This window comes from Mustela erminea, chromosome 8 (assembly GCF_009829155.1).
Source record: "Mustela erminea isolate mMusErm1 chromosome 8, mMusErm1.Pri, whole genome shotgun sequence".
Lineage (NCBI taxonomy): Eukaryota > Metazoa > Chordata > Mammalia > Carnivora > Mustelidae > Mustela > Mustela erminea.
This window is the reverse complement of record NC_045621.1, coordinates 2,232,957-2,260,249: the sequence shown is the minus strand read 5'-3', so window position 1 is coordinate 2,260,249 and position 27,293 is coordinate 2,232,957. Positions and strand designations below refer to the sequence as shown.

General features: G+C 39.8%; 1 protein-coding gene across 1 annotated transcript; it reads right to left on the bottom strand.

Moving 5' to 3' along the window:
* On the bottom strand, positions 1–26,857 carry WDR75 (WD repeat domain 75). Its single transcript, XM_032354140.1, has 21 exons — positions 26,715–26,857; positions 24,385–24,514; positions 21,873–21,938; positions 20,905–20,995; positions 17,215–17,339; positions 15,679–15,749; positions 14,591–14,710; positions 14,178–14,266; positions 12,200–12,358; positions 11,087–11,146; positions 10,880–10,995; positions 9,766–9,941; positions 8,469–8,626; positions 7,796–7,976; positions 6,633–6,727; positions 5,728–5,823; positions 4,925–5,094; positions 4,325–4,384; positions 1,751–1,897; positions 1,234–1,325; positions 1–350 (listed from the first exon to the last, which is right to left on the bottom strand). Exons 1-21 carry the CDS (start codon positions 26,798–26,800, stop codon positions 143–145), a joined length of 2,496 nt encoding a protein of 831 aa, XP_032210031.1. The 5' UTR covers positions 26,801–26,857; the 3' UTR covers positions 1–142.
* Positions 26,858–27,293: the final 436 nt, after the last annotated feature.

Sequence of the window (27,293 nt, the reverse complement as noted above, 5' to 3'; positions counted from 1 at the left end):
TTTGTATTACCAATTACTTAAGAAGGAAAGCCTGTTCACATTTATTATTTTAAGGAGAGAAATAACATCAAAGTAGATGTTTTTGGAGTATCAATATATAATAAAAGAAATACAAAGTGCAAGAACCTTCCATCTCCCAGGCTCAAAGAACAGTTATCCAGCTGTAGTCTACTTTCCTGAATTTTCTTAGTTCTTTTTCTTCAGATTTTGACAACTGATGTATAATGTCTTCTCCCAGTTCTCTGTCATTTGTATCCTGGGTATTTTCAGTAAAATCATGTTCTTCATCTGAATCATCATCACTTTCTTTTTCTTCTTCCATATCTACATCTTCAAGGATTTCTTCACCACTTTCATAACAAAATAAAATAAACAATTACTATTAAAAAATTTTCTAGATAACTCTCTAATTCAAGACACCTATATAGAATTGTAACCATACAGAAAAAGTAAATTAAAAATCTTGTTATTGAGTACACATCAAAAATGGGTTATTATAGAAGAATAGGTGAATTTACAAAGTATAATTTTTAGTTGTATAACAAATCCTTAAACTATACACACAAGAAATCTTATAATTTTCAATGTATTTTATTCACTTGGCTTAATAGTCCTATATCCTTTAACTGCATATTAAAGCTAAAATAAAGAGAAATACAGTTGACCTTTTAACAACATGGATTTGGACTGTACTGATTCACTTATACATGGATTTCTTTTGGAATACAATATCATAAATATATTTTCTCTTCTGTATGACTAATTTCTCTAGTTTTAAGAATACAGTATATAGGGACAACTGGGTGGCTCAGTTGGTTAAGTGGCTGCCTTCGGCTCAGGTCATGATCCCAGCATCCTGGGATCGAGTCCCACATCAGGCTCCTTGCTCGGCGCGGAGCCTGCTTCTCCCTCTGCCTCTGCCTGCCATTCTGTCTGCCTGTGCTCGCTAGCTCTGTCTTTCTGACAAATAAATAAATAAAATCGTAAAAAAAAAAAAAAAAGAATACAGTATATAATACACAAACCATACAAAATGTGTGTGAATTGAGTGTTTATGTTATTAAGACTTTCAAGCACTATCAGGCATTAGCAGTTAAGTTTTATGGAAGTCAAAAGTTAGGTGTGGATTTGACTATGCAGGGGGTCAGTGCCTCTACCCCACACATTGTTGAAGAGTCACAGTGAAAGAATATTCTAGGAAAAGGTAACAAAACATTTTAAAAACTGCTTTACCTCTTTGTCTCCTTAGACAGCAGCAATGAATTTACAAACTTGGAGCACAGGAAAGAAGCAGATGGTAGTACATGGGCTGGAGTATGAAGAAGCTAGAGTAAAAAAACAAAAACAACAACATTAAAACAGGGCTTCATTTAAAAAAGACTTAATGCCACCAGCGGAATCCAATAGGGTTTGTTTCCAATAATCTGGAATCATAAATTTATGTTATTTGTATACTGTGCAGTTCTAATACCCAAACCAAGTAATTATTCAAAAGTTATCTGTTACAGGCATGCTTGGGTGGCTCAGTCTTAAGCATCTGACTTGATTTTGGCTCAGGTCCTGATCTTAGGCAAGTGAGATGGAGCCCCGTGTCTGGCTGCTAAAGATTTTCTCTATCCTCCTCTGCCCCTCCCCACATACACACACTCTATCTCTCAAATAAATCTTAAAAAAGAAAAAAAAGTTATGTTACAAATTGTATAAACTCTAACTTAAGGCGCTTTAAATCTGTTTGTTATGAATTACTTACCTCACTAATTGCAGGTATGTTTTCTGTTAAGGGTAGTTGTACTAATTCACTCTCCAAAGCCTCATTTATTTTTTTATCCTGCTGTTGCCTGTGTTTTCCCAATATGAAATAAAATGGTGTTGTTGGAAGACTTTCTTCTGCTAGTAGCTGTAAGGATTTAAGACAAAGGGAAATTTCTACAATAAAAAGGAGGAACTGACTTTGATTCAATAAAAAGTATTGGTAGTCATAAAATATCAGGGGTGAAAGGAGCTTTAAAAATTATCTAATATGATTCTCTTTACAAGTAAAACAACTGAGGCCTAGCAGCCCACTTATTGGGGAAAAGCTAACAGTGGACATTTAGGTAACAGAACAAAATACACACTACTGTTTCTCCCCCAATGACAAATGACAGCAAATGGGTTTTCAAAAGGAAATAAACCCACAGTGAGAAAGAAAATGGGTAAGTAAGATGTTGGAAGGTTTTGGAAAGCAAGTTCAAGGTAGTAGGTAACTTAGTAGACCTGAGAAAGAATTCTAAGCTGGCTGGGGGGAAAGTCAAGAAACACCCAAATTTATATTGCTGAATCCTACAAATGCTCAGGAATTGGTACAATTGCAACAGTACCTCAGAAAAAGGCTAACAATAACTGGGTGTCCTGGTTTAAAGTCCATTTAGAGAGCATGCAGATTCCTAGATTTCCTTCTGAGCCCCAAGAGAGGGCTGGAAGTACATTCCTTGGAGGGATGGAACAGAAGTATGTCTTTAAACTGAACTGCCTGGTGGGGCTGGTGGCAGTGTCTTCACAGCTGAAGGCAGCTGTACCTCAGAGGGTGCTTTTAGGTTGCTATCCTCCAGTAAAGAATTTAGAAGAATTTTATCGGGGAAATCTAACCAGTCTAAGACAAAAGACCTACAAACAATGACTTTGGAGACTTTCTCAAAAATAGCTAGGTGGCAGAGGCCCGCAGACAAACTCCATCTCGGCGGAACCTTCCAAATGGCTTTCTTGATCACTTTTAAAAGACAGCCAAGAATGATCAGGCTGTGATGAAAACCTATGAAAGAGACCAAAATAGATGGAAAACAAATGATGGAAATGGGACCATGCAAACCAGAAAAAAGCAGATTAGATGATGAGGATGAAACAATCTCCCAGGAAACAGAAGATGGTCCAGCACTAAATAACAAGAGTCCCAGAAAAAGAACAGAGAAAATGAAGGCAAAGAAGTAATTTCCTCAGTCATTTCTAGGATAAAAGTGTACTTTGCCCGGCCTACATAAAACGGCAAGCTGCACCCCACACCGCTTTTCCTCTATTCCTGCACCCCTAATTCTTACTACTTCTAAAGTACTACATATTTCACTTATCTAACGCTTGCTGTATCTTTCTGCTAGACTATAAACGTTGTAAGTTTAGAGAACTGACTGTTTTGTATTCCAAGCGTCTAGAACTGACCCTAGTCTATTGATGTTCAACAAAAAAATTGTTGAACAAATTCAACTGAGTTTTCAGAGGAAAATAAAGCTAGTTTACAGATAAAAGAACAGGAATAAGAATGGTATTAGACTTCTAGTAACACCCAAAGCTATAAAATAGGACAATACCTTCAAAGTTCTAAGAGAGAATGATTTTCAACCTATACCTTTGCAACGCGAACAGCCAGACAAGTGGGCGAGAACAGAAAGATTTCCAAACACGCGAGGTCTTACGTTTGCATCCCACGCACTAACAGAAATGTGCTTCACCGAAGCAAGGGGAAAGCTAGAGGAGGAATGAATGCCCAGACGATGGCAAACGGAGATCCCACGACTCCTGTGCAGCAGGTATTCACAGAGTAGCCGGTCCAGACTGAAGCAGGACAGAGGCTCTTGGAAATACTCCTTCAAGACTTGAAAGAGTACCTCATGTATCTGAAATACTGAGAGAAGACGCATACCACTTGAGTTTGGGGGTGAATTAGATGAGAAGTAAATGGAGAACTATGCAAAGAAGAAGATGGCAATCCTTAACTCTGGAGAAAACAGCTGCAAATAAAAGGAAAACAATCTGTCTGGTTACGACATGACTCAGCTATGAACTGTGTTTACAGTGTTCTAACGAGTACTGACCTGATTTATCTACACTGAGAAAACCGGGGAACAGGAAAGGGGTTTGTGTTATGTGCATGCGGGAAGTGGTGGTGTGAAAAAGAGTAACAACTTGAATAGATCAGTAAACAGACAATAACTGAAAAATGTAGAATTAGCAATAGAAACACATTTCTTAGAGATAGGAAGGCAAATAAAAACTAGCTAAAAGAGTTGAAAGTGATTATCTTTGTGGGTAACGGCACAGTGGTGTTGGGAAGTTTTCCTGAAAGTCTTGTAAGATTACTTGACTCTTTAAATCACAAGCATATATTTTTGATATTACAAATTAAAGCTACACTTTAGAAGAGTAAATATAACCTCAAAGAGGCAAGTAGCTTTTAAGTTTATGCTTAATACCATGTTTGGGCAGGTGGAACATTTTCCTCATAGCTGAACTCAGATAAGGTTATCTCTGGAGGGAGGCAATGCAGTCTGCACCACGAGCGGCTGAAACATACCTGTTTGCTGGTTGGTGTGAGTTTCTCTTCTGGAGACTTCGTACTGAATGTCAGTAAACTCTGAAAAGAGAGATTAATGATGCAAAATCTAAATAAAAATGAGGTCAATTCTTCATCTTTATATATATATGCCCAAAGGAAAGTAATAGAAGATTTATAACATATTTAATAACTGCTGTGACAATTAGAAGATTGTCCTGAGAAAAGTTATTGAAGAATTGGCAATGAAACAGATTCAACTCTTGGATCAAACTAAAGCCAGTTTTTATTATGGCAAAGCAAATACTAAAACTAAAATCTATCCACCACACTAGTAAGTACCATTTAAAGTATTTTAGTTTAGTTTTTTTTGTTTTGTTTTTGTGTGTGTCATGGAGATAATGCAAACAATACCCAAAGAGACTCAAAGGTGTGGGGTAAAGTTGTGCTAATACACTTAATACTAGTAATACTGTTCTACTGAGCATATTAGATTTACTTCTTTTGGGAAGTAATCCTTTAATACCCCTGGTCCAGCTGTTATGGGCTAGTACTTTCAAATACTAAGCAACTGAAAATTACATATACAAAGTGGTTGCCTTTTTGAGGTGGGATGGTCACCTGTGACTTTGTTAGGAAGTAAAACTGGGATCTGTTCAGCCACTGGTAAGCTTCAGAGGTGAATGATTCAGGCACATCTCGTGGAACAAACACTCCCCACTGGACTTCCTCTCGGGAGATATTCTTTTGAATATACAATGGTCTTGGTTCACTAGGTTTAAATACAAACACTAGAGGGGAAAAAACAAACAGACCATAATATTTTGCCTGCGAAGGTTAGTTCCAGCCTCAGGATGACAGACCACACTAATCTGGGACTTACCCCACTGAGTAAAATGTTCAAGTCATGATTATTTTAGGCTTTGATTCAACAAATATCTACTGGATGCCTGCTATGTGCCCAGCAGGTTAGGAATGAGGGCTATGAAGATGAAAAGGAGGAAGAAGAATCCAAGCTCCAGAGACCAGGTTGGCCTCCTGCAGCACGCACCAAAATGTGATTGCGGGATTTTGTCTTAACATACTGGAACAGGGATCTGTAGACAGTGTACGGAGGAAGAATGATTAAAGCTTCTTAAAATGCTTCAGAGGGGAAAAGTCTCTCTTGGGATGTTCTGAATGTCGAGTGGGACTGGCCTGGTAAAAAATGAGGGATGTACTGGAAATCTCCTAGAAGTCAGTTATGAATGCGTACGGAACGAGATGTTGGAGTAGGAACTCGAGAGAGGACAGTACTTCAGGTAGAGTGGCCTAAAATAAATACTTGATTTAAAGGCAGCTTGACTCACGCTCTATTAAAGTTGTCAAAAAGAAAATTCAGCTAATAGATCTCCTCTTATTATCAAAATATGGTCTGTACTTACAGTCTGAACCCGCTGAAGACCGAGAGACTGCAGCAATATTCTCCGAACAAGGATCGGGTTCCATAACTCTAATGGTTAACTTTGCGCTCCATTCCACTGGGGAGAAAAGAGCAATGCACTTCTAGAGAAAGAGTCACCGAAAGCTTTTTTACTAAGCCTGTTATTTAAAGTGGGTACTCAATTTTTACTGGGACAATCAATTCTATTAATTCTCAGGAAGAGGGATATTACACTTCCAAATAACACATGGAGACAAACTGAAAACGTCTGTGGAAGCTGCGCTAAAGTGAGGGGCAAGAAGCAGAAAACCCAAGTACTATGAAATGGTTATTATTTCAGTGCAACTACTTTCCAGTACTTTTCCGCAGCTGCTGAACATGGGCAAAATGTTAACCAGAACCACTGTAGAGAAGACATACAGAGTTTCACACATGGTCATTACTAAGCAACCACCATGCCTTCCAAACATACTCAAATGCATAAAATACCAATAAGTAAAATGAGTAAAAACGAAGTCCACATTTGTTATTGAGGCTTGTGAAAGGAGACATTCAAAGTTCAAGCGGCCATGGATTCTGCATGTTAGCGCAGGTTACAGATTCGTAGAAACACTCCTCGGGCTGTTCATGAGATTATGGAACACAGAAGGCAACAGAAAGTTATACACAGTAGGGAAAGGCAAGGCTAATGGAAGTCAATTTATGGTCAAGTACACAGATTACAAATAATGTGCATTTCTTACAGGCTCAGCACTCCAAAGTTTGCTGGTATAATGTGACATGTGAAAAATTATATGTACTCTACGGATAGAAACATGAAGATATGATCCAGAAGTCCTAAAATGCCAAAGCTTACTGGCCACTTATCAGATGCTTCGCCACTTTATAGTAAAGTAAGTATCTTACGTGCACAACTGAGCAGATTCCAACAGCAGAGAATGCCATTTTCAGTAGCGCCAAGAAGATACTTTGAACAAGTCAATCTCCCAAAGCAAAGGTGCCTATATTAAAAAACCATAAGAAGTCAACCATCAGTTCCAGCACGCTGAGTTCCAGCATGCAGATTTCTAGGATAGTTTTACGCAATGCAGATTTTTAGAAAGACACATTTCTGCTCTCAATTATCCTGCAGAAAAATGGGACTAAGGAGAGCAAAAGATTTATGAAGCTATTTTCTTTACAAAAATAGGTCTGATGACCAACTCTTTTCTTTAATATGCTATACAGTATAGTTTATTGAAACATACTATAAACATGTATGTGAAATATACAGTCATTTAACAAAACCCTTTTTTATGTTCATTTAACTTAGAAGAGAATTTGCAATATAAATTCTGAAGAATTTTTACAAAGCAATTTCAGAATCAGGTATATTGGGAATTAAAAACTATTGTTAGCTTTTTTTTTTTTTTTTTTAAATTTTATAAAAATAAATAAATTAAAATTAAATTAATTTATTAAAAATAAATTTTATTTATTTATTTGATGGACAGAGATTACAAAGACAGAGAGGCAGGCAGAGAGCGAGAGGGGGAAGCAAGCTCCCTACTGAGCAGAAAGCCAGATGCGGGGCTCTTTCCCAGGACCTGAGCTGAGGTCCTAAGCCAGCCAGATGCCCTCTTGTTAGCCTTCTGCCATTCTTTCCTCAAATGGCAGTTGCCTAAAGTGCCAGATGTTGCTGTTTTTTCTTTCGCCTTTTTGAACACAACAAGGTTTGAGCATGACATTGTTTTTTTATAGGAAAACAAAAGAAAAGCATTGTCTGGATCCACTGACCCTTATTAGCGTTTATTTTTAGTAGCACAACCATGAAAAATATTGATTTTGAAGAAAAAAGAAATCTGTAGGTCAAGAGTTAAATGTGAGCTCTCATTTCAGAAATGGGTAAAGCCACAGCAAATGGTTCACATACCCCAAATTTTTATCTTCCTACCATTTTGGTTTGGTCCTGACCCCCTCTGACCCACAGATTACCATTAGCAGAAGCATAAATTACTACTAAAGTTTATGTGGAAAGACTCATTTAAATAAAAAACAAACCAGTATGACATACTTTCCAAATTATTTACCTTATATTCCCAGCTCGCTGACAAAATGTACATTTAAGCTCCCATGTCTCTGAATCCCATATTGTAACTATTTCCTCGAAACTAACTGCTAGCAGAGAGCCATCTTCAGAGAAACAACAGTTAGTCGCCTGGTATTTGTGGTAACTACCCACAAAGTCACAGGTCCAGCCCACAGCTTTTTCTGTGGAAACATAGAGCATATAGTTCAGAAATGGTATAAATGCTAGATAATACTTTAACGGTAGTTATAAGCAGTATGGATTACAGAAGAAGCGACAATAAACCCTGCTCCTTGAAACCGGAGTTAGAAACGCTCCAAAGCACTGACTGGCTTAAAATATATGCCGCGTCCTGGAAATCCTGGAAGTCCCTCTAGTGGACAGTGAAGGAACCGTGAAAGAACCCCCTCACCACCCCCCCGCCCCCCCGCCCCGGCCTTAAACACAGACCCTCACTGAAATAATCAGCACATGACTCATCAAAAAAGTCATGAAAATGTACAGATTTGGGGGAAAAGGATGTAAAATGTAATCTCTTAAATCTTTTAAAATTAGGCAATAACCCAAAGAAGTTAAATAAGCAGAAAATGTCCTCCCGGAACGGAGACCATTATTAAAAAGGTTAATTCTTAAAATTATGCACTCTTTAGACATATCATATTTAATTAACTTACTGTATATATCAGAATCATCTGTTAATATCCACACTTTGAAGTGACCATCTTTACTAGCTGTAACCAAGGTGGGGTTTTCAAATTTTTCTGCATTACAGAAACAGAGAGCTGTGATGTGGTCTTCATGTGGCATGTTAATCTTTGTATTGAGAACAAACCTGAGAAAGAGGCAATCATCAATTTATTCTTACCTCAGAACAATATGATATATTGTCATGTAAGAATTTTTTACTGTACATTTTACAATAGCATCTTTAAGAATGGGCAAGATACATTGTCATCTAGAATGACCAACAACTGGGTGCTCTATCCCTAATGGCCACAGAATACAAAGAGGTCTAACACATGACCTCTTTGTGTTAATTTATGCAATAGAGAGGTTATGTATACTGTCAACCTACATAAAAGAGCAGTCATCACAGAACGATACAGGGAAGCCTATCATACTAAACTCTGCAAGAAAACTATACAGAACTCAGATGGCTATCTACTTTCAAAAATAAGCCCCAAAGCCACTACCTGTGGCAAGAAAACACAGCAAACTACCTCTTCAAACCATCCTGGTTAGCATCTAATATTGAGCCATCCAAACTACCTCTCAAAGCTTGTTTCTAGCTTGACAAGGTGCTGCCATGAACGCATGATAACCTAGCATGGTGCTCTTAAAAGAACAGTGGGGCAAGACTCTGCTGTGATTTTTTTTTTAGAAGTCCATACTACAAGAAAAGTGACTAGCAATCATCTATTAATCCCTCTGGGTCTGTTTCCTCAACCTTAAAATGTGGAAAACAAGTTTATCTTACAGTGTTTCTGTGAAGACTGGTTCTAGACAAGCCACGGGGACTTGACAAATGGCTACTATAATCAAGGTCTGAGAAACTAGTAAACTCCCTATCTAATCCAACATACATGTTACACTACAACATACCTCTGCTGCCTATCAGTGCATTTTCCCGGAAGTAATATAATTGTGAATAGAGCAAAGGAACTAAGAAATTTGGATTCTAACTCCGGCTTTGCTTGCTATTATGTCTGATGTTCTTGGGGATGAAGGTGGGGTCACTTTCCATGTTTCCTCATTCACACATAGAGATGATATTACAATTTGGGGGTACACCAAAGCTTACCCAGAGCAGAAAGCTGAAAGGCTATTTATTAGTACAGTAACACCTCCCTCATTCCTCTAATTCTAAAATTTATCAATATAAAACATTTTAAAGACTGACAAATAAAACCATAAAATACAAAGTCCCATATTTTCTACTCTGAAATTAATTAGTCGTATAGGAAGTATTACCCTTGGGTTTTCTTATTATACATCCACAGTGTCATTTGCAATTCAAGCTCTGTTTCCTTTTCTCCACGTTGTTCCACTGTCGCAAGCCAGTTACCATAGCAGCCGAATGCTGCCTTTGTTAGCTCGATTTGGATCAGACCATAATCATTGATATATTCTTGCTGTATTATATCTAACTGATGGGTTAAAAATATCCAAAAAGTTAATTAATGTTAATACATAAATGTTACAGTTTTCAAAGAAATGGTAACTACAAAGATAATTTCTAGAATCTACAGTAATAAGTTCTCAGATAAAGGAAAAAACTGAACTATTAGTTATGGATATCAAAACTGCCATTAAAAAAGCACATTATAAGCACCAGTTCAGTGGCATTATTCTTTAATGACCTTTTAGTGATGACTGACCTGTGTACATGATACAATAGAACCTTTAATTGACAGTAATGCTTTTCTCCCTTGTTTCTATGAACAAAGAGCTTGATATTAAATCTCATGGTTAAATTCCACATGACTAAAAACTAGAGCAAAAATAAAATCTACAATTTTGACATGGTAAAGATAGCAATGTTCTAAGTAGACTATTTTGTTTCTTTTATCCCATTCCCTTGTCTATTTACTAAATATATATTGAGTAAGTATTATTTCCAGGCTCTGTACTGGAAATGTATAAAGAACTAAGTTTCCTTTCTTCGGGGGTTTAAAAGCAAGGGAAAGAAAGAGATCAAGTGGAGAGCTGCTATGACAGAAATTAATAAAGGGTACTATGGGGCATAAAGAAATAGCAAGTCTGGATTAATAAGCAGCATCCCTCTTTATACTGAAAATTTTATCATTGGTATGTACATATGACAACACTTTACCACAAAGCAGAAACATATTTGTATTTACAATCCTTATTTTCTTATTTCCCTACTCTTGTAATTCAAAGGCATAGATATTTGAGAGCTAAAACATAATTACAGGGAGAGCCAGCACAGGAGTGCCAACTGCTACTAAGTGGGGCACCTGGGTGGCTTAGTCCGTTAGAAGCTACTAACTAAGTTACTTAACTCTAGTGGTGTTGTTGGAAACCTCCATTAGTTTTAAGGCTAGTTAATGGAGGGCAATCTTACATTGTATAACTGCTTATCATGCTGTAGAGAATAAAACTGCAAATGGCCAGGTTTTCCATTCAAAACCAAAGCTTTAGTTCTGGGATCAATCATCAAACCAGTAAAGATATTGCTGTCTGCAAAAGAAGTGACAAACAATAGTTAAGATCATACAAATATTCACTTTTAAATTGTGCATGATTATAAATCCACTGGGTTTTGTAATACCTTTTACTAGGCCTTGAATTACTGCGGATGCCTCAAGGTTTCGGTGAATTATTATTATCTCTGTGGGTTAAAAAACAAAAAACAAAAAAACCTATAAATCAGTCAGAGCTTCAAGGTTAAAAAAAAAAAATCAGTTCAATTTATATCATTCTAAAATACAACAGAATACAAAACAACTTAGTAAGTTCAGTTTACTCAGTATTATTAGAAAATCAGGAATTAAAAAAAGACATCAGGAGTATATTTTGGGATTTAGCTAAAAAACTGAGGCTGGGAAGGAGGGACTTTTTGGTTTTTGTTATTGGAAATTTTAAGTTTTATCACTTGTACCTATGAATATATTTTAAGTGTTAATTCAGAAACTTACACACCCAAAGAGAGATTGTTTACTTTGAAATGAGTAATTGCACTAACAGATTGCTCACGGTTATTTTTTTTAAAAGGTATTTATTTATTTGACAGAGAGGACACAGCAAGAGAGGGAACACAAGCAGGGGGAGTGGGAGAGGGAGGAGCAGGCTTCCCGCTGAGCAGGGAGCCTGACATGGGGCTCGATCCCAGCACCCTGAGATCATGACCTGAGCTGAAGGCAGAAACTTAATGACTGAGCCACCCAGGTGCCCCCAGTTTTGTTTTTTTTTAAGGGAAAGGACGCAGTGGGCTCTGAGATCTACATTTAGGCTGAAAAGCAAAAGAATGAGCAAAAAGATCTGGAGGTATACAAGACTGCCTCTCATCTTGTCGGCACCCACAGGACCCCCCTGCTGAGAGTACGGAACATACCTCGTTCTTTTGAAAATATCATTGCTTTCTGTGAAGGCACAAAAGCCCACTTCAAAAACCTTCCATTATCTCCACATCCCACATGTAAAGGTTTTGAAATGGAGACGGCACAACGAGAACCAAATACACTTAGCCCTACATTTTTATAACAACTATCCTGAAAATGTGGGTTCTGGTGGCCTCTAGAGTCAAAAAAAGGAAATGGAGAAAAGAGGAAGAATGGAAGGAAACAGTATTAATCGTATCTTAACGCTCCTCTTAGTTTTAGGTCTCTCGTTTCCCGTTCCCCAGCTGCACAGTTCTGTCTCTTCACAACGAAGTCAGACGTACTGTTATCAGAATGAGAAGTACAGAACAAATCCCCTGCTGGCGAGACTGAGATGTGTTCAATAGTAGCTCCCAAACGGGGGAGGAACTCCTTATTCTTCTCTGCTGCATCGCGCCACTCGACGAGGACAGATTCACGACCACCACTCAGCAGACTGGTGCCTTCTCATCCATCCACGGAAACGAAAAGCACAGTATTTGGGGGAAAAGTAGAAAAATATAATTAACACTTGAATTTTTCCTACCATGCTAGAGAGATAAACTATTTTGTAAAATATGCAAACAAGTATCTTCCTATCTTTTAATAAACTTGACAAAAAAAATTTTTTTTAACAAATGACGTATTTTTTGTTACATACAAATAATACAGGCCTGTATACAGGAATACGGGTCTGTAATTCATCAGTCTTACACAATTCATAGCACTTACCACAATACATGCCCTCCCCAGTGTCCATCACCCAGCCACCTCAACCCCCCACTCCCCTACCCTCCAGCAACCCACAGTTTGTTTTCTGAGATTAAGAGTCAACAGACTTAACAATCACTGATTCTGAGATTTTCCTTTCCAACAATATCTAACTAGTTTGTTCTGACCAACTCTTCTGCCAATAACAGAAAAACTAAATGAAACAAACATCCTGTAGGACCAGATGGCTTCAACGACAAATTTTTCCAAACACTTAAGAAATGAACCTATTTCATACTCTTCCAAGCAACAAAAAAACCACAAACAAACCAAAAAACAAAGAACACTTCCCAACCTGTTTAAAAGAACAGCATAATCCTTTACCAACCCAATAAATTATAAGAAAGTTCTAAGCCAATTTCATGATCGATGAAAATTCCCAAAGTATTAGCAAGCTGAATCCAAGGATATATTAAGAGGATAACATATTGCATAGCTGAGTTTATTGTAAAACTGTGAAGTTATCCTAACACTTGAAAAATAAGTGTAATTAACTCCATTTACATAACAAAGAGAATGATCATGAGTATTTTAAAAAATGTAGAAAGAGCAAAAGAATTCTACACCCATGATAAAAATTCTCAGTAACTCAGCATTAACTGGAGGTCCTAATACACTGACATGAGACAAGAAGGGATTAAGGAGTGGAAAGAACTAATTAATTCAGTGTTCACACGGTGTGACTGGGCGCAAAGCATAGCCAAAACAGTTTATACTGTTCATATTTGCTTGAACTTCTAACTAGTTCTCAAAGCAACTATAATTTGTAGCTCAATTACAAAGACAACTAATTTTCCTCCTCCATTCGCTTACACTGATACAGGATTAATGCTGACATTTTACTGACAACCTTGTACTAGATATACCACAAACAGTACATATATGTGTACCTATTTTTTAAAATGTTGTTATTTATTTGAGAGCACATACAAACAAGAGTGGGTGGAGGATTAGAGGGAGACAGAATCTCAAGCACACTCTCCTGCAGCTTAAACAAAACACAAGTTCTGAATTTAAAATTATAAATGCAAATGAGGTAATCTAACAGTTAAAAACACATTTCTGAATTAGACTTAGGTCCAAATCCTACTTAACAACTGTGCGGCCTTAGGCAAGTCAGTTCTCAACTACAAATCTCATGTCATCGGCAAAATGACATCTATTTCATAGCTTCAAGAACTAAATGAGGTAGTAGACATAAAGCACAGCATAATCATTTGTACCAGATAAACTACAGTTACTCTTACGGACAACAAGCACTTAGCCATGTGCTAATTATAATTACATTTTTAAAAACTAACGTAATTTAAATAGGTTCTTTATTGTTAACAAGGATTTTATCACTGACCTATAATGTATAGTACTGTGCTGAAGCAAGCTCAAACCACAGGAGTTATATACAAGTGTCTACAATTCCTTTGGTCCATGCAATTCTAAATCTTTCAAAATATAAATGCAGTGAATACTAATCCAGGTTTCAAAAGTTCATTTAAATTATTAAACTTCACTTACCTGTCACTGAAAAAGCCAAATCCATAACCATGTCATGGTGCCAATGTAAACATGTGTACGTGTATTTCTTATCATCATCAAAATTCCTCCTATTGGAGAAGACCAAAATTGTTAATTCAACCAAAGCCATTAAGTTAGGAAAGTAAGGGCAAAAAGTAATGAAAAGTTCTCCTCGATAAAACAATTTTAGGCAACATGGAAATTTTAACTCCTCTCTCAACCCCCAGGTTAGAAATTCAGAAATAATTAGTCTATGAAATGAAGAACACAGGAAGACAAGAAACAAAGGATGCCAGCAAAGCCTCATCTCTATTGCCAGTACATTCTTCACCCTGAACCACAGACAGCTCTGTTCTGCACGACTAATGCAAATGATACGTAAGGGGTCACCGTGCTCTCCACAGTGAACTGACCAAAGACGAATTTTGCCATCCTTGTGTCCCGTGGCTATGCAGTCTTCCTTCGGGTGACATGCTACACACGTAAAATTGTTCTTAGCATGTTTCTTATTTTTTGATGATGATAAAGTAAACCTAGAAGAAAAAACTGTCAATTATTAAAGTCACTTGGTAAGTGGTGATAAAAAGTAGAAGGGAGTTCATGCCCTTATCAACCAAATTGGAGAGCACTGAAAATTCACTGAACATAAATGCATGACTTTAAAAAGAAAAATCGTGACTAAGAATCAAGAATATTTTTTTTGCAAACACTTACTAATATACAATATAAACTCCATGTGACCAACATTCTACCCTGATAACTTGTCTACAGAGGCCACTGACAACAAAGTAAAGCCCAGACAGTACTTCTAGTGGCTTTTGCTCGAGCCAAGCTTGTCCAAATTTCTTGTCAACTGAAGCAAATTTTAACATTAGGTACGAACAAACCTAATAAATTATATCTAAGACAACTAACTGATGTGTCCAAAGACATCAGGATCCTTATTTCACTGCAAAGAAAAACACGTTCATCTTGATAGGGTAAAAGGGAAGAGGGGACCGTGTCACTTGAAGAGTCACTACTCGTGCCTGGCACAAGTCTCCTTAAAATATGTTATTTCATTCATCCTTACAATTCTATTAGGTAGATATTATCCCCACTTTAAATATATATTAATTTGAGTTACACCAAGCTTCAAGAAAGAGACTAAATTTGACTCATTTTAAACCCAGGTATTCTGAAGCCTACACTCACTCCTATAGCCAAAAAAAAAAAGGCAGTAAGGACCACCTGGGCTAGCCTTTTCAAACTAGATCCAATTTTGACATATATGCACACAAGAATCTAAGTGGACAAGGGGTTTTGCTTGGACAAAGCTCTCTAGGTTTTTGTGACTAATGATTCCTTTAACCCTATCCATTATGGGTTAAAAACTACCTCTATATGTAGCAATTTAATAATCACTTGCAACACGAAACTAGAACCAGCTCTGAATCATAGGTATGAAGTTGAAATAAAATTACAACAAACTTAAGTAAGGTGATCAAAAAGAAATTCTTACCTCGATGTTGTTTTCTTTTTGAAAAAATAGACAGACAAGTAAAAGTCCCGAACTGCAGCAACATACTCTCCCTAGTATTTTAAAGACATGACATTCACTAAGATAGGCAACACTTTTTGAGAAATGGTTCTATCACAAAAGTTAACATAGTAACAATCCCCCCCCCACACACACTAAGCACAATAGAAAATGCTATAGTTAGCTGTGGATAGAATAATCCTTTTAAAATTAAAAGAACTTAGGTCCTTTATTTCAATTTTTTCCATTAAGGCATAATTTACATACAAAATAATGCAATGTCTGACATTTATATTCATGTAACCACCACCACAGGATTTAGAACATTTTCTTCACCTTTAAGTGTTTCCTTGTCCCCTTTTCTAGTCATTCCCAATGTCCCTACCCCTGCCAGCAGCCACTGATTTCTATTACTTCTCTGGTCTAGAACATCACACAGAAATCTTGCGCAATGTACAGTTTTGCGTCTGAACTCCAGCTCATCCTCATCTTTCCGAGATTCGCTCATGCTCTTATCTGTATCATTAGTTTCTAGTATTATGAAGCAGCATTCCAGTACGTGAATACATACCACAAATTACTTATTCTCTTGTTAATGTACATTTAGGTTATTTCCACTTTGGAGCTCCTATGAATACTAAACATTTTGGTACATGTCATTTTATGGTCATGTCCTCATTTCTCTACCTAGGAGGAAAACTTCTGGCTCATGGAAAGGACAGATGTTTACCTTTGCTCTGTATCTTGCTAATGTTCAATACTGTCAGTCTTTACTACTAAAGTGTTTTCTCTACTATAAGAAATCAACCTTTTTTAGAACAAAGCCAAAAGAATGCTACCAACTTAGACTATAGAAACACGCCACCACAGTGTGTCATCTAGGGACTTTTGGTGGTGCTTGACTTGAAAATAACAAAGTGATTATTAATAAGGAAAGGCTAAATCAAGGTAGAAACATCACAGAGTTATTATTTCTGATGAATATTTAAATATACACTCATGTTGCAATATTAAATGAAGACAAAGGTAAAAAGCCTTCAGATCCTAATTCAATTTGGGAAAAATTATTTTACATATGCTTAGGAAAAAGTCCAGAAAGAGATTCTTCAAATATCAGCAGTAAGGTTTAATTTCTTCACTTTAAACTTCTCAATTTTCTAAAATGGGCACACTGATCATGGACAGGAAGGTCATATTTTCTAAAGACACATAGTCTAAAACGGAAGGATCTGAGTGGCTTTTACATGGAGCAGGCTAAGAAAGAGTTCCAGTGCTGAAGTATTGGTATTTTTTTGAAAAATTAGAAGGTTTACAAGAACAACAGACATACACAAAATTAAGAATCCTAAAAAACCCACACCACAAATACAAGCTGAAGTAATGGAGCAAACTTCTTAGCTCTTAACAAAAATACTATAACTCAGGGCAATACTCATGGACTATAACATAAAATGCTCAGAGGAAACACTGCTGCCAAGAGGTATTATATACAAAATAGAAAACCAAAACAAATTTTACCTCATTTCCAAAGGCAATGCACTTGGGTGACTGGTTTATATAATCCAAAACAAAGGAGAGCTCCTTAGCTTCTATTTCCTGGCTCGATGATTTTGGCAGTTTCACTGAAACCAGCTGAAATACATCTAGCCAAAGGAAGCTATATTAATATAAAGCTTCTCTAAAAAAATGAACATGTACACGTATTTATATGAAACTGTTAATTAGTATTCTAGAATTCATTGATGGCAATAAGTCTAGGCCACCTTGAACAAAATGAGTCTTCAAGTTGGAGTACTCATTTGAATTTTCAAGTTTGAAACGGAAGTCTAATTTTACAACTCCTAAACATACATGCTCTATATGTGCTAAAACAGAAAACAGTTTATCTTACTAGTATAATCTGTATTCCACGGTATTAAGCTGACCTTTACAATGGAGATGGAATACGGTGTATTGATGAACTTAGCAGCCAAAGGCAACAGCCCATCCGAGAGCTTTCAGAAATGCTATGTGCTTGCCACATACTCACAAGATAGATCTCCTCTTATATAATACTGACATGCGGTTCTCTTTATGTCCCATTAAAAAAAATCTCCTGAGAAAATAGCTGTATTTTATTATGCTATTTCCTTATTCTCTCAGATATTATAATGACTACGAACTTCTGTAACACATCAATTTACCATTTTCCCGTTTCCAGTCCACTTATTATTTGCTCTGAACTCCTGGTTCTTCTAGCCTTCTGAGTCATCTCAAACTTCACAAGCCCAAATGCTGAACTCTTGATTTTCCTTTTTAAATTTAGTCTTCCCCAATTCTGCCCACTGCAAGGAATGGTACCACCATTCACCAGTTGCTTAGACGGAATCCTCGTGTTGTCCTGGACTTCTCGCTCACATCTCACATCAAACTATCAGTAAACCCTGTTGGCTCTACCTTCCAAGAACACTCAGAACGCAAGCAATTTCTCATCGCCTAAGCAATGACCTTTTTTTTTTTAAAAAAGGTTTTTATTTATTTATTTGACAGAGAGAGACACAGTGGGAGAGGAAACAAGCAGGAGTGGGAGAGGGAGAAGCAGGCTTCCCGTCGAGCAGGGAGCCCTATGCGGGGCTCGATCCCAGGATCCCCGGAACATGAGCTAAGCCAAAGGCAGACGTTTAACGACTGAGCCACCCAGGTGCCCCAAGCAATGACCTCTTAACTGTACTCTGTAATTCTATCCTTGTCCGCATTTACTCTATTCTCATCAAGCCAGATAATCTAGTACAATTAAGTCAGATCATTTTACTCTTCTGCTCAAAACTCTTCAATGGCTTTTTTAACAACTCAGAGTAAAAACTGAAGTCCATTCAATGGCCTTTATGGCTATATATGATCTATTCTCCCCTGGATCAATTCAACCTCCCTGCTATTCCTCAAACATGCTAGATATCCTATAGCACATGCTTCTCCAATACTGTTCTTCCCAGAACATTCCCTGACCACTTATTTAAATACATATTTCTCCAATGCTGCCTATTCCCCTCCTGCTGTATTTTTCTCTAAAGCATCTTTCAGCTTATTATATCTGATGACTGATATAGTGCTTATTGTTGGGATCATCTGTTTTGTTCTCTGCAGCCAGAATAGTATCCAGCACATAGTACGTTTTTAGATATTAAATGAATAAATTACATAGTTAAAAAAAAAAAGATACTATAAAAGATGAAAAGTAAATAAAAAATGTTTTTAAAACGGCAAAGCACACTTCAACATGATTTATACAATTTTTCATCAGAGGCTGGTTTTGGATTGTGGAACAAAGAGGAAACAAACGAAGGATCTACACTTAGATCTATTCTATGAAATGCTATTTTAAGCTTAATTCACATTTTCATGTTTACATTTATTCTCATATGCTGAGGGTTCATGTGTTAAGTACTGGAGAGTAACACTAATCCCGCCATGAACAGAATTCAGACTACATTACAGCATTTGGTTAACTCCAAGAGGTGAAGGCCGAGGTCTTTACTTTAGAGATCAATAGTTTTCTATCCTGGCTTGCATGTTGGACTCAACTAGGGTATATTTAAGTAAACAGGCCCCCACACAGGGCATCTGAACATTTTGTGTTAGTTGAGTGATTCTTATGTGCAGCCAGTGTTAAGAATCACCAATCTCACTAACATGGATAAAAAGTTTTGCTACAACTATTAGCAACTACCACTGCCACTGAGAAATCGTGGTGTTAGTACACAGACTGGTTACCAACTGTGAAGAATGAGCTTAATCGTCTGGGGAAGTAAAAAAAATTCAGATTCCTACACTAAATTTCAAAACTAATGAATCAATTGTCAGGGAGATTAGGAATCTAAATTATTAGTATGTGGACAGACATTAACAATCTATACATAAAAAGAACTTAAATACTGAAAAGTGTTACTTACCTAAAACAGTCAACTAGGAAGGAGACTTAATTAAGAAATGTTGCCATTTTCAGAACATTTTTTGGAAAGTCATTGAGAGGTGGTTTATGGGCTACATAAGAAAACTGAACTTACTACTGCTTTTATGATTTCGTATCACATTTTTGATTAATAAAATACTCATTAATAAACTTCATCAAGTGATTTTTAGCTAGAAAATGTACTTTTTCCAGTTTTAACTATTCTCAGGTAATTTAAAAGTCCGTGATATAAAACAATCTGCAAATTTGTTCCAGCCAAAAACACACAAACACAAACACACATACACACACACAAAAATACCTCTCCTCCCTCCAACTGAATCCAGACAATAAACAAAAAAACACCAGGGAAAGGATTCATTTAGCTAGTGAGCCATGAGCCAGTCTAGCAGACTTCTCAGTAACCATCTTAAAGCTGCTTTCATCTTTGACTTTTTTTTCAAGTTTTTTTAATTTATTTGACAGAGAGACAGAGAGAGATCACAAGCAGGCAGAGATAGAGGGGGAAACAGGCTCCCTGCTGAGCAGAAAACCGAATGCGGGGCTCGATCCCAGGATGACCTGAGCCGAAGGCAAGGCTTTAACCCGCTGAGCCACCCGGGCGCCCCTCATCTTTGACTTCTAAAGACAGCTATATTTTATACAGAACACCATAGGATGCAGTGGCCTTACTGAATTCCAGTTTTAGAAAAATTCTTTGGATATATCCCTCATGTCAGTGTTCTGATGTATCAAATTCTCTGCTAAAGGGCAATTTTTGTTACCACTGAAGATATTCTAGGAATTCATAAAATGCTCTAAAACATGGCAATTTCAATGAAATCATGTTCCAATGATAATGAACATGTAATCAGTAACTCAGAACCACTACTAGCTCTTAGTATCAAACTGTTTTCTACACTATTTCTGACAGATCAACAAAATGGGTGTTCAATAATGGATAAAAGGACAGTGAGGCTTAAGAATGACCAATTAAGGTTAGGAGAAAGACAAACTCTAGCCCACCTCTGCAAAACAGCTTTGAAATTTGAGCTCTGCCATCTATTTTTACAACTATATAGTAAGTAATCATTCCCACACTGTGTATTTCAGAACTAGAGGGAAGCATCCTCAAAATGAATGCTGGAACAGAAGGAATTTAAACGCTTTAACATTTAAATTTAAATGTTAACTTCAAACTAAAACCAAACTCTCAAATTTTGAGAAATTATGGAAAGAGTAACCCAATGCTATATAAAACAAACTTAATTATACTATACCTGGTTTGTCTTTATTTATTATAACAAAGACAGAATCCTCAGCACAGGCTAGAGTAAACAGGGCATGAAGTTTATGTCCCACTGTGAAAGTCTGAAAGATAAAAAAAAAGTACCATATTGTTTATCGTCTGTCTACCCCCAACCCTCAAACATAAGATCCATAAAGGGTAAGGACTTTTCTTTAATCCATTTTGTTCACTGCTGTACCCCCAAATCAGAATACCTGGTATACAGAAGACACTAAATATATATTTGTTGAATAAACTTTCAAATTAATACATATAGATCCACCTGCTTCTTTTTAATGGTTACATGGTATTCTACTGAATGAATATGAAACTTTAACGGACATCAAGGTTATATTAATTTTTTTTCCTACCATAAACAACGCTGTTTGTAATGGCTACACACACATCATTATTTCAACAAGAGATTCCTAAAAGTGAGATTGCTAGAGCAAAAGTTATTTTTTCATTTTCATTTGTACTCTAGTTGATTATGTACAAAAATCAAAGTATCTGTTTCTCTATACTTTACCTATCACTAAATTGTTTTTGCAGTTTGTAATTTGGCTAAACTGACAGGGGAAAATGCTGTGCCATTTTTTTATTACTGAGATTAAACACCTTTTTATGTTTACTGGCTATTATTTTTTTCCGTGAATTACATATACTCACCCTGTGCCAATTTTTTCCTACTAGGTTATTAGTTTTCCCTTACTGGTTTTCTGTATATTTTCTATGTATTAGGGATAGTAACTTTTATAAATATTTTCTTTTGATTTTATTGCTCATCTTTTTGTTACAAGTTTAACATTTTCAAATAGTCAACTTTCTTTTATGATGTATGAGTTTCATAATTTGTTTAGAAAGGCTATCTAAAGATTAAACTTTATAACATCGTATCTGTCATTAAATTATGTTGCCATCCCTTTTCAAATAAGAAAACTAGAAAATCAAAACACATACCTTTATTAAAATGCCGTCTATATAGTCCCACAGTTTAATCGTGCCATCAAAGGAACAAGAATACAACTAAAAGAGTAAAAATAGTACAAAATTTATTACAAAATAGAACTTCATTAAGATATCAAACAAATAATTAAGTGATACAGATGACATGTTTTTGTTTATTCAATTAGTAGCCCTAAACAGGTAGAGTCATATTGTTTAGGAACTGCAAGTTTTAATTAAAATGAGGGGGCACAAAAGTCAGCCCTCTATCTTCAAGAGGGAGATGGTAAGTCACTAAGCTATGGAAGCACTTCAGAGCCTGCTGATATTTCTCGCAGTGCCCAGTGCTTTTTTATTAGCAGAACTGTTATCATCTTACATGGTATTAAAAGAGTGCTTCTCAAATGATAAGACTGTCCTGTTTAAAAAAAAAAAAAAATTGTCCAACACATCTAAGGGACAATACTTTTATAAAGTACAACAGTAGTTATTGTGCACTTGGATGCTGTGGCAATGGCGGGTGCTCTAAAGTTTTGGCCACTCAATTTCTACACTATCCTCACTGCAGTTGTAACCAAACATTTGTTGGGTTGTGCCCAACACTTTGGTAGCACCAGAAGGCCTTAATAACATATATTTTTTGTCCCAATGGACTTGATTTTACTTAGGTCACAGTGGATTCCTTGGTGCTGTTACTGTGAAAAATACTTCGCTTATAACGTTTATAAAGAATTTAGTTTTCCGAAAGTGGCAGTTTTAAGATTTCTGCCAAAGTGGACATGGAATTAGAGAAGAGAAAATTATGACTACTATCTATTCAAGTAAAAGAATTACAGTGAAAAGAAACATGCATTGCAAGTACTACACATTAAGGAAAAATCATGAACATGGATCAGTAAAATCAAGTAAGGCAACCACAAAATCACTGTCGAAACAATGCTTAGCACACAAATCCCAAGACTCTGAAGTCCAGAGAATCTGCATTCCCTATCACCTCCACCAACCCTGTCAGTAAAATTCTCCTCCTCTAAGTTTGTTAACTTTCAGTCATCTGAAATAGATCTTTTATGCATTGTATATGTTGTTTTTGTTTTGGTATAAAATTTAGTAATACAGACTTCACAAATACCAATTTTAACAAACGGTTATTTCTGCTATGAAAAACATTCAAATGCAACAAGTAACAACACTTTTGTCAAATCCTCATAGGACAGTAAAGAAACAAATACGCGTTTGCACGGTGAAGAAAAGCTACTTAACTTTGATTTTCACAGTAGCTCATTTAATTCTGGAAAGAAAAGATCACTGTCTCTTTATGCCCTACTTCCTCTGTGATAATAAAGTGAATGGCAATGCAAATTTATTCTCGTATCAAGCAATAACTTCCAAATTGGCTAATCCAGAAAAATGGAACTTGATAAAAAAATGAGAGCAAGAGTAAAATGTTTGAGATCACTTTAGTAGTTGCTAGAATGTAAGAATAGAATGAAAATGACATTTCATTATTTTTGAATTCTGAGAAGAGCTGCTTTTGTGGGGTGAGTAGGAGGGTTGCATTAAACTGGACTCCCAAGTTCATCCTGAAATTATCTGGTCCATCCACTGACTAAAGAATCCCTTCTTGTCCAGCACTGGCTTTAAGATTAGGTGAGATTTGCACCAGCACTGGAGTCTCATCTGTAACAGAGCATGTCTCTAACAGCAATCCCTTTTAGCCAGCATTTTCAAAAATGTGTTCCAGAAACCAAAGCGCTCAAGGGCATATAAACTGGAGAAACGAAATGGTACACACCCCTTCCTGATATTCACAACGCTTATAAAAGGACTTGAGAGGCTCTATAACCAAAAAATTCACCTAACTGTGCGTAGCCCTGAATTTCAGAAACTCATATAGCCAAGAATGTCTTCTTTTAAACAACACCTATCAGCATCCCTTGGAACAAATGGTTTACAGAATACAGTATGGGGGGCAATGTAGTTCTAGGCTGTGAACCTATTTTAATAACTAAAAATATGTGGAAAAATACCCTGAATCAGAAAATCTGATCTGTAAGTATCCTTTGGAAACCTTTTGCAGTGGAGATGGTATAAAACAAAAGTAACTGCCATTAATTCATATGGAAAAATTTTCCAAGACCCCAAAAATAACCTCTCTTACGCTTTTCTGACACCTTAGGACTCATCTTGCTGATGGATGTATGACATACATGGAGATAAAGCACAGGTGCTCCCAGACAGTTGAAAGGTAGAGAGGTAGCCCCTGGGAAAGGAGACTGGTGGTGCCACTCTCGCTGGAAGGGTGCATGCTGCCTCTGTAACACCTTGTTGCAAAATAAATACTGAGCACAATTTTTGCTTTTCTTTTTTCTTTGTAAAAATGAAGTGGCATAATACAAACTTCTGAAAAGCAAGGGATATCTGTATTTTTCTAATTATAACCTGGAAAGTCTCCCAGCCAAAATCAATTCATAATCTCCTCGGAACAACAAAGCCAATACTAAAATATCAATTATGAATCATTTGACACCTGTAGATGATTGTTGGGGTTGAGTTGGATTCCGGTCACCAGATTTCTGTGTCCTTGCAATATGTGTACACATTCTTCTGTAGCTGTGCTATGAACTTTAACAAAGTCTCCAGAGACACAGAAGATATACCTGCAAATAAGAAAAAATTAAGCTTCATATATTCTGCAGAAAGCATCATCTTTTTTTATAGCCCATGAGAAAAATTTTAACTTGCAACAGAGGTTTCTTTTAGAACAAGTTTCAAGAACTCTATATTAAAAACTGTGTGGCATGTATTAAGTCTACGCCACCACTCTGACAGCATCGTCCCATGTCCCTCACTCTCCCTGATCACTGGCGACACCACCTCATAAACGCTAAGTCGGAGCTCTGTCCAGGTGGCAAGGCCTCTTTTGCAGCAGAGTACAAAGACGATGCGACAGTTCTCGTTGCTAAACTGTTGGTTTTGCTTTTTGGATCTGCGGCAGAAGTTACTAAATTACTAAAAGTAGTTAAGTGGGGGGCAATGTTTACTCGACAGTTTTCATTATGGATACAGTCTCAGAACAAAGCTCAGAGGTACAAATCTTCTAGTTTCTACAAAGAAAAAAGATGTTTGTTGTGTGCCCATTTCGACTAAACCCTGTACCTGCGTGACGGGCACCGTGGAAGGTACAAACCGCAGAATTCCTGGGCTACATCTCTGCTCTGTGCTCCCCAGTGCCCTGTACGGGACTTGGCCCTAGTACTGCCCGCGTCGGGCCGAAATTCCTTCTCTTACAGACACAGACATCTGGACGCATCTGCCGAAAGTTCGGACAGGGCAAAGGCCTTCCCGGGTCTCGGATTCCCAATGTCCAATCTAGTTTGAACAGAATCACCGATCCTCAAAGACGCAGTAAACGCGGTGGATGAACCAGTAAGAAAGCGTCACAGGAGGAGGAACGGGTGCGTCTGGCATTGCTGTGCGGGTCCCCATCGTCCGGTTTGATCGGCTCTCAGACACCTGCTCTCAGACGCGTTCACCTCGGAAGCAGGACGGGCCGGCGGCCGCAGGCGGGAGACGCAACAGATTAAGGACGTCCGAGGTATGCGGTTCCCCTTGGGCTGCAGCCGCCTCTTCGCTCCCCGGAGGACCTTAATCCCGCTCGGCATCCGCAGCCCGGAGTCGTCTCCCGGCGCGGCCCCTGCCTTCGTCTTGCCCCGTCGTGCCAGGTTGGTCCCGCCGGCCGGGCCGCACCACCTCCTCAGAGGCGACGCTGTGACAGCTGGTGCGTGTCCCCCGCCCTGAGGACACGGTCTAAACTTGAGACTTGGCGGCGCTCTGGGCCGGTCTGCCCGGAGGCGCCGCTGCCGTCCCGCGAGCCCCTCCGGGAAACGCACGCGGTTCGGGAGCCGCCGCCGCGCAGCCTCCCGCCGCGGATCAGCACCGCGTCCGGGGACGCTCAGGGCGGCGCGGGGCCGGGCGAGGACACGTGCGGAGGCGTCTCCCGGCGCGCGACGCGGGGCGAGGACCCGGGGGCGCCGCGCGGGCACAGGGGAGGCCGCCGGGCCCGGTCCGTTCGGCTCCAGCGCGGCGAGGCCAGCCCCGGAGGCACCGCTCGGCGACTCTCGCCCAGCCCTGAGCACCGCGCCGTGCGGGGCACGAGCCCCCCGGCGGCCGCCCGCACTCCTCCGGGGTGGAAGGCGCCTCCACCGGCGGAAGCGCGCGGGATCCCCTCCGCCCCCGCGCCCGCCAGACGCCGCCGGCAGGGACCGCGGGGACCCGGAGGCTGTGCGGCCGCGCCGCCGACCGCGCCCCGCCCCCAGCGGCCCCGCGAGACGACAGAACGCGGCTCCCGCACACAGCCCGGGCCACCGAGGAGCGAGAAGCCGCGCGGGGAACGCAGCGAGCGCCCGGCACGGGCGGGTCCCCGCGGCCGCGAGACCGGAGCTCCGGGCCGGCGCGGGGCCGCGTCAGACACGCCGGGCGCGGGCGAGACGCGAATCTGAGCCCCGCAACTCGAGGCCCCGCTCTTCCCGACGGGGGACGCTCCTCGGGGCGCGCAGGGGCAGCGGCGGGCGGAGCCTGCGCCCGGGCTTCCGCGCCGCGCGGGGACACGCGGGCCCGCCCGGCCCTCGCTCCGCCGCCGAAGCCGCGGCCCCGGGGGCAGCGCCCCGCCGGCCGCCGCCGCGCCAGGAGCGACCCTCGGCGCCGCCCCCTCCGCGCGCCCCGGGGCTCCCGCACGCGCGATTCCCGGAGCCCACGGCGCGTCTGCGAGCCCGGACCGGCCGGACCGCCCCCCAGCCCCCGCCCCGCCCCGGCGACTCACGCCCCCCAGCCCGGTCCCGACGCGCCGCGGCCGCGTACTTAGAATCCGCAGAAAACACCGCCCGCCTGAAGTTCAACTCGCTGCCGCCACAGCGCACCACGCGCACACTCTCCGCCGCCACCATCTTCGCGCAGGCGCAGGGCCTCCGGCTCGCGGGCCCGCCCCGGACGGCCTCCGGCGCGCGAGTCTCCGCCCACAGAGCCCGAGCGGGGGCTCCTCTAGGCTTCCGTCTCGGTGGTAAGACCCAGCCGCCATCTTTGGTGTGGGCGACGTTAACGTCGGACACGTGTGGAAAAGGTGGAAGCGAAACGGAGACACAGAGGCGCTCCGTTTAGGTTAGACGCCGCTGAGCGCGTACTTAGTGCAAGGAAGCGTCTCCCGGCTCTGTCCATTTGCTTCTGTAACTTCTTCCGCCAGGAGGGAAGGGCGGCCGCGGGCTACCACGTGACCGCCCGCCGGCCCTCCCCGCCCAGCCAGGGGCCGCTCCCGCGCTGTGATTCGGCGCCGCGGGCTGACGCGGGCGCTCGGCCTTCTCGGGGCCGCCGCCGCGCTCCTGGGGAAGGGCCGCTGCCCGCTGCCCGCTGCCCGCGCGCCTGCTCGTCCCGCCGCCTCCTCGC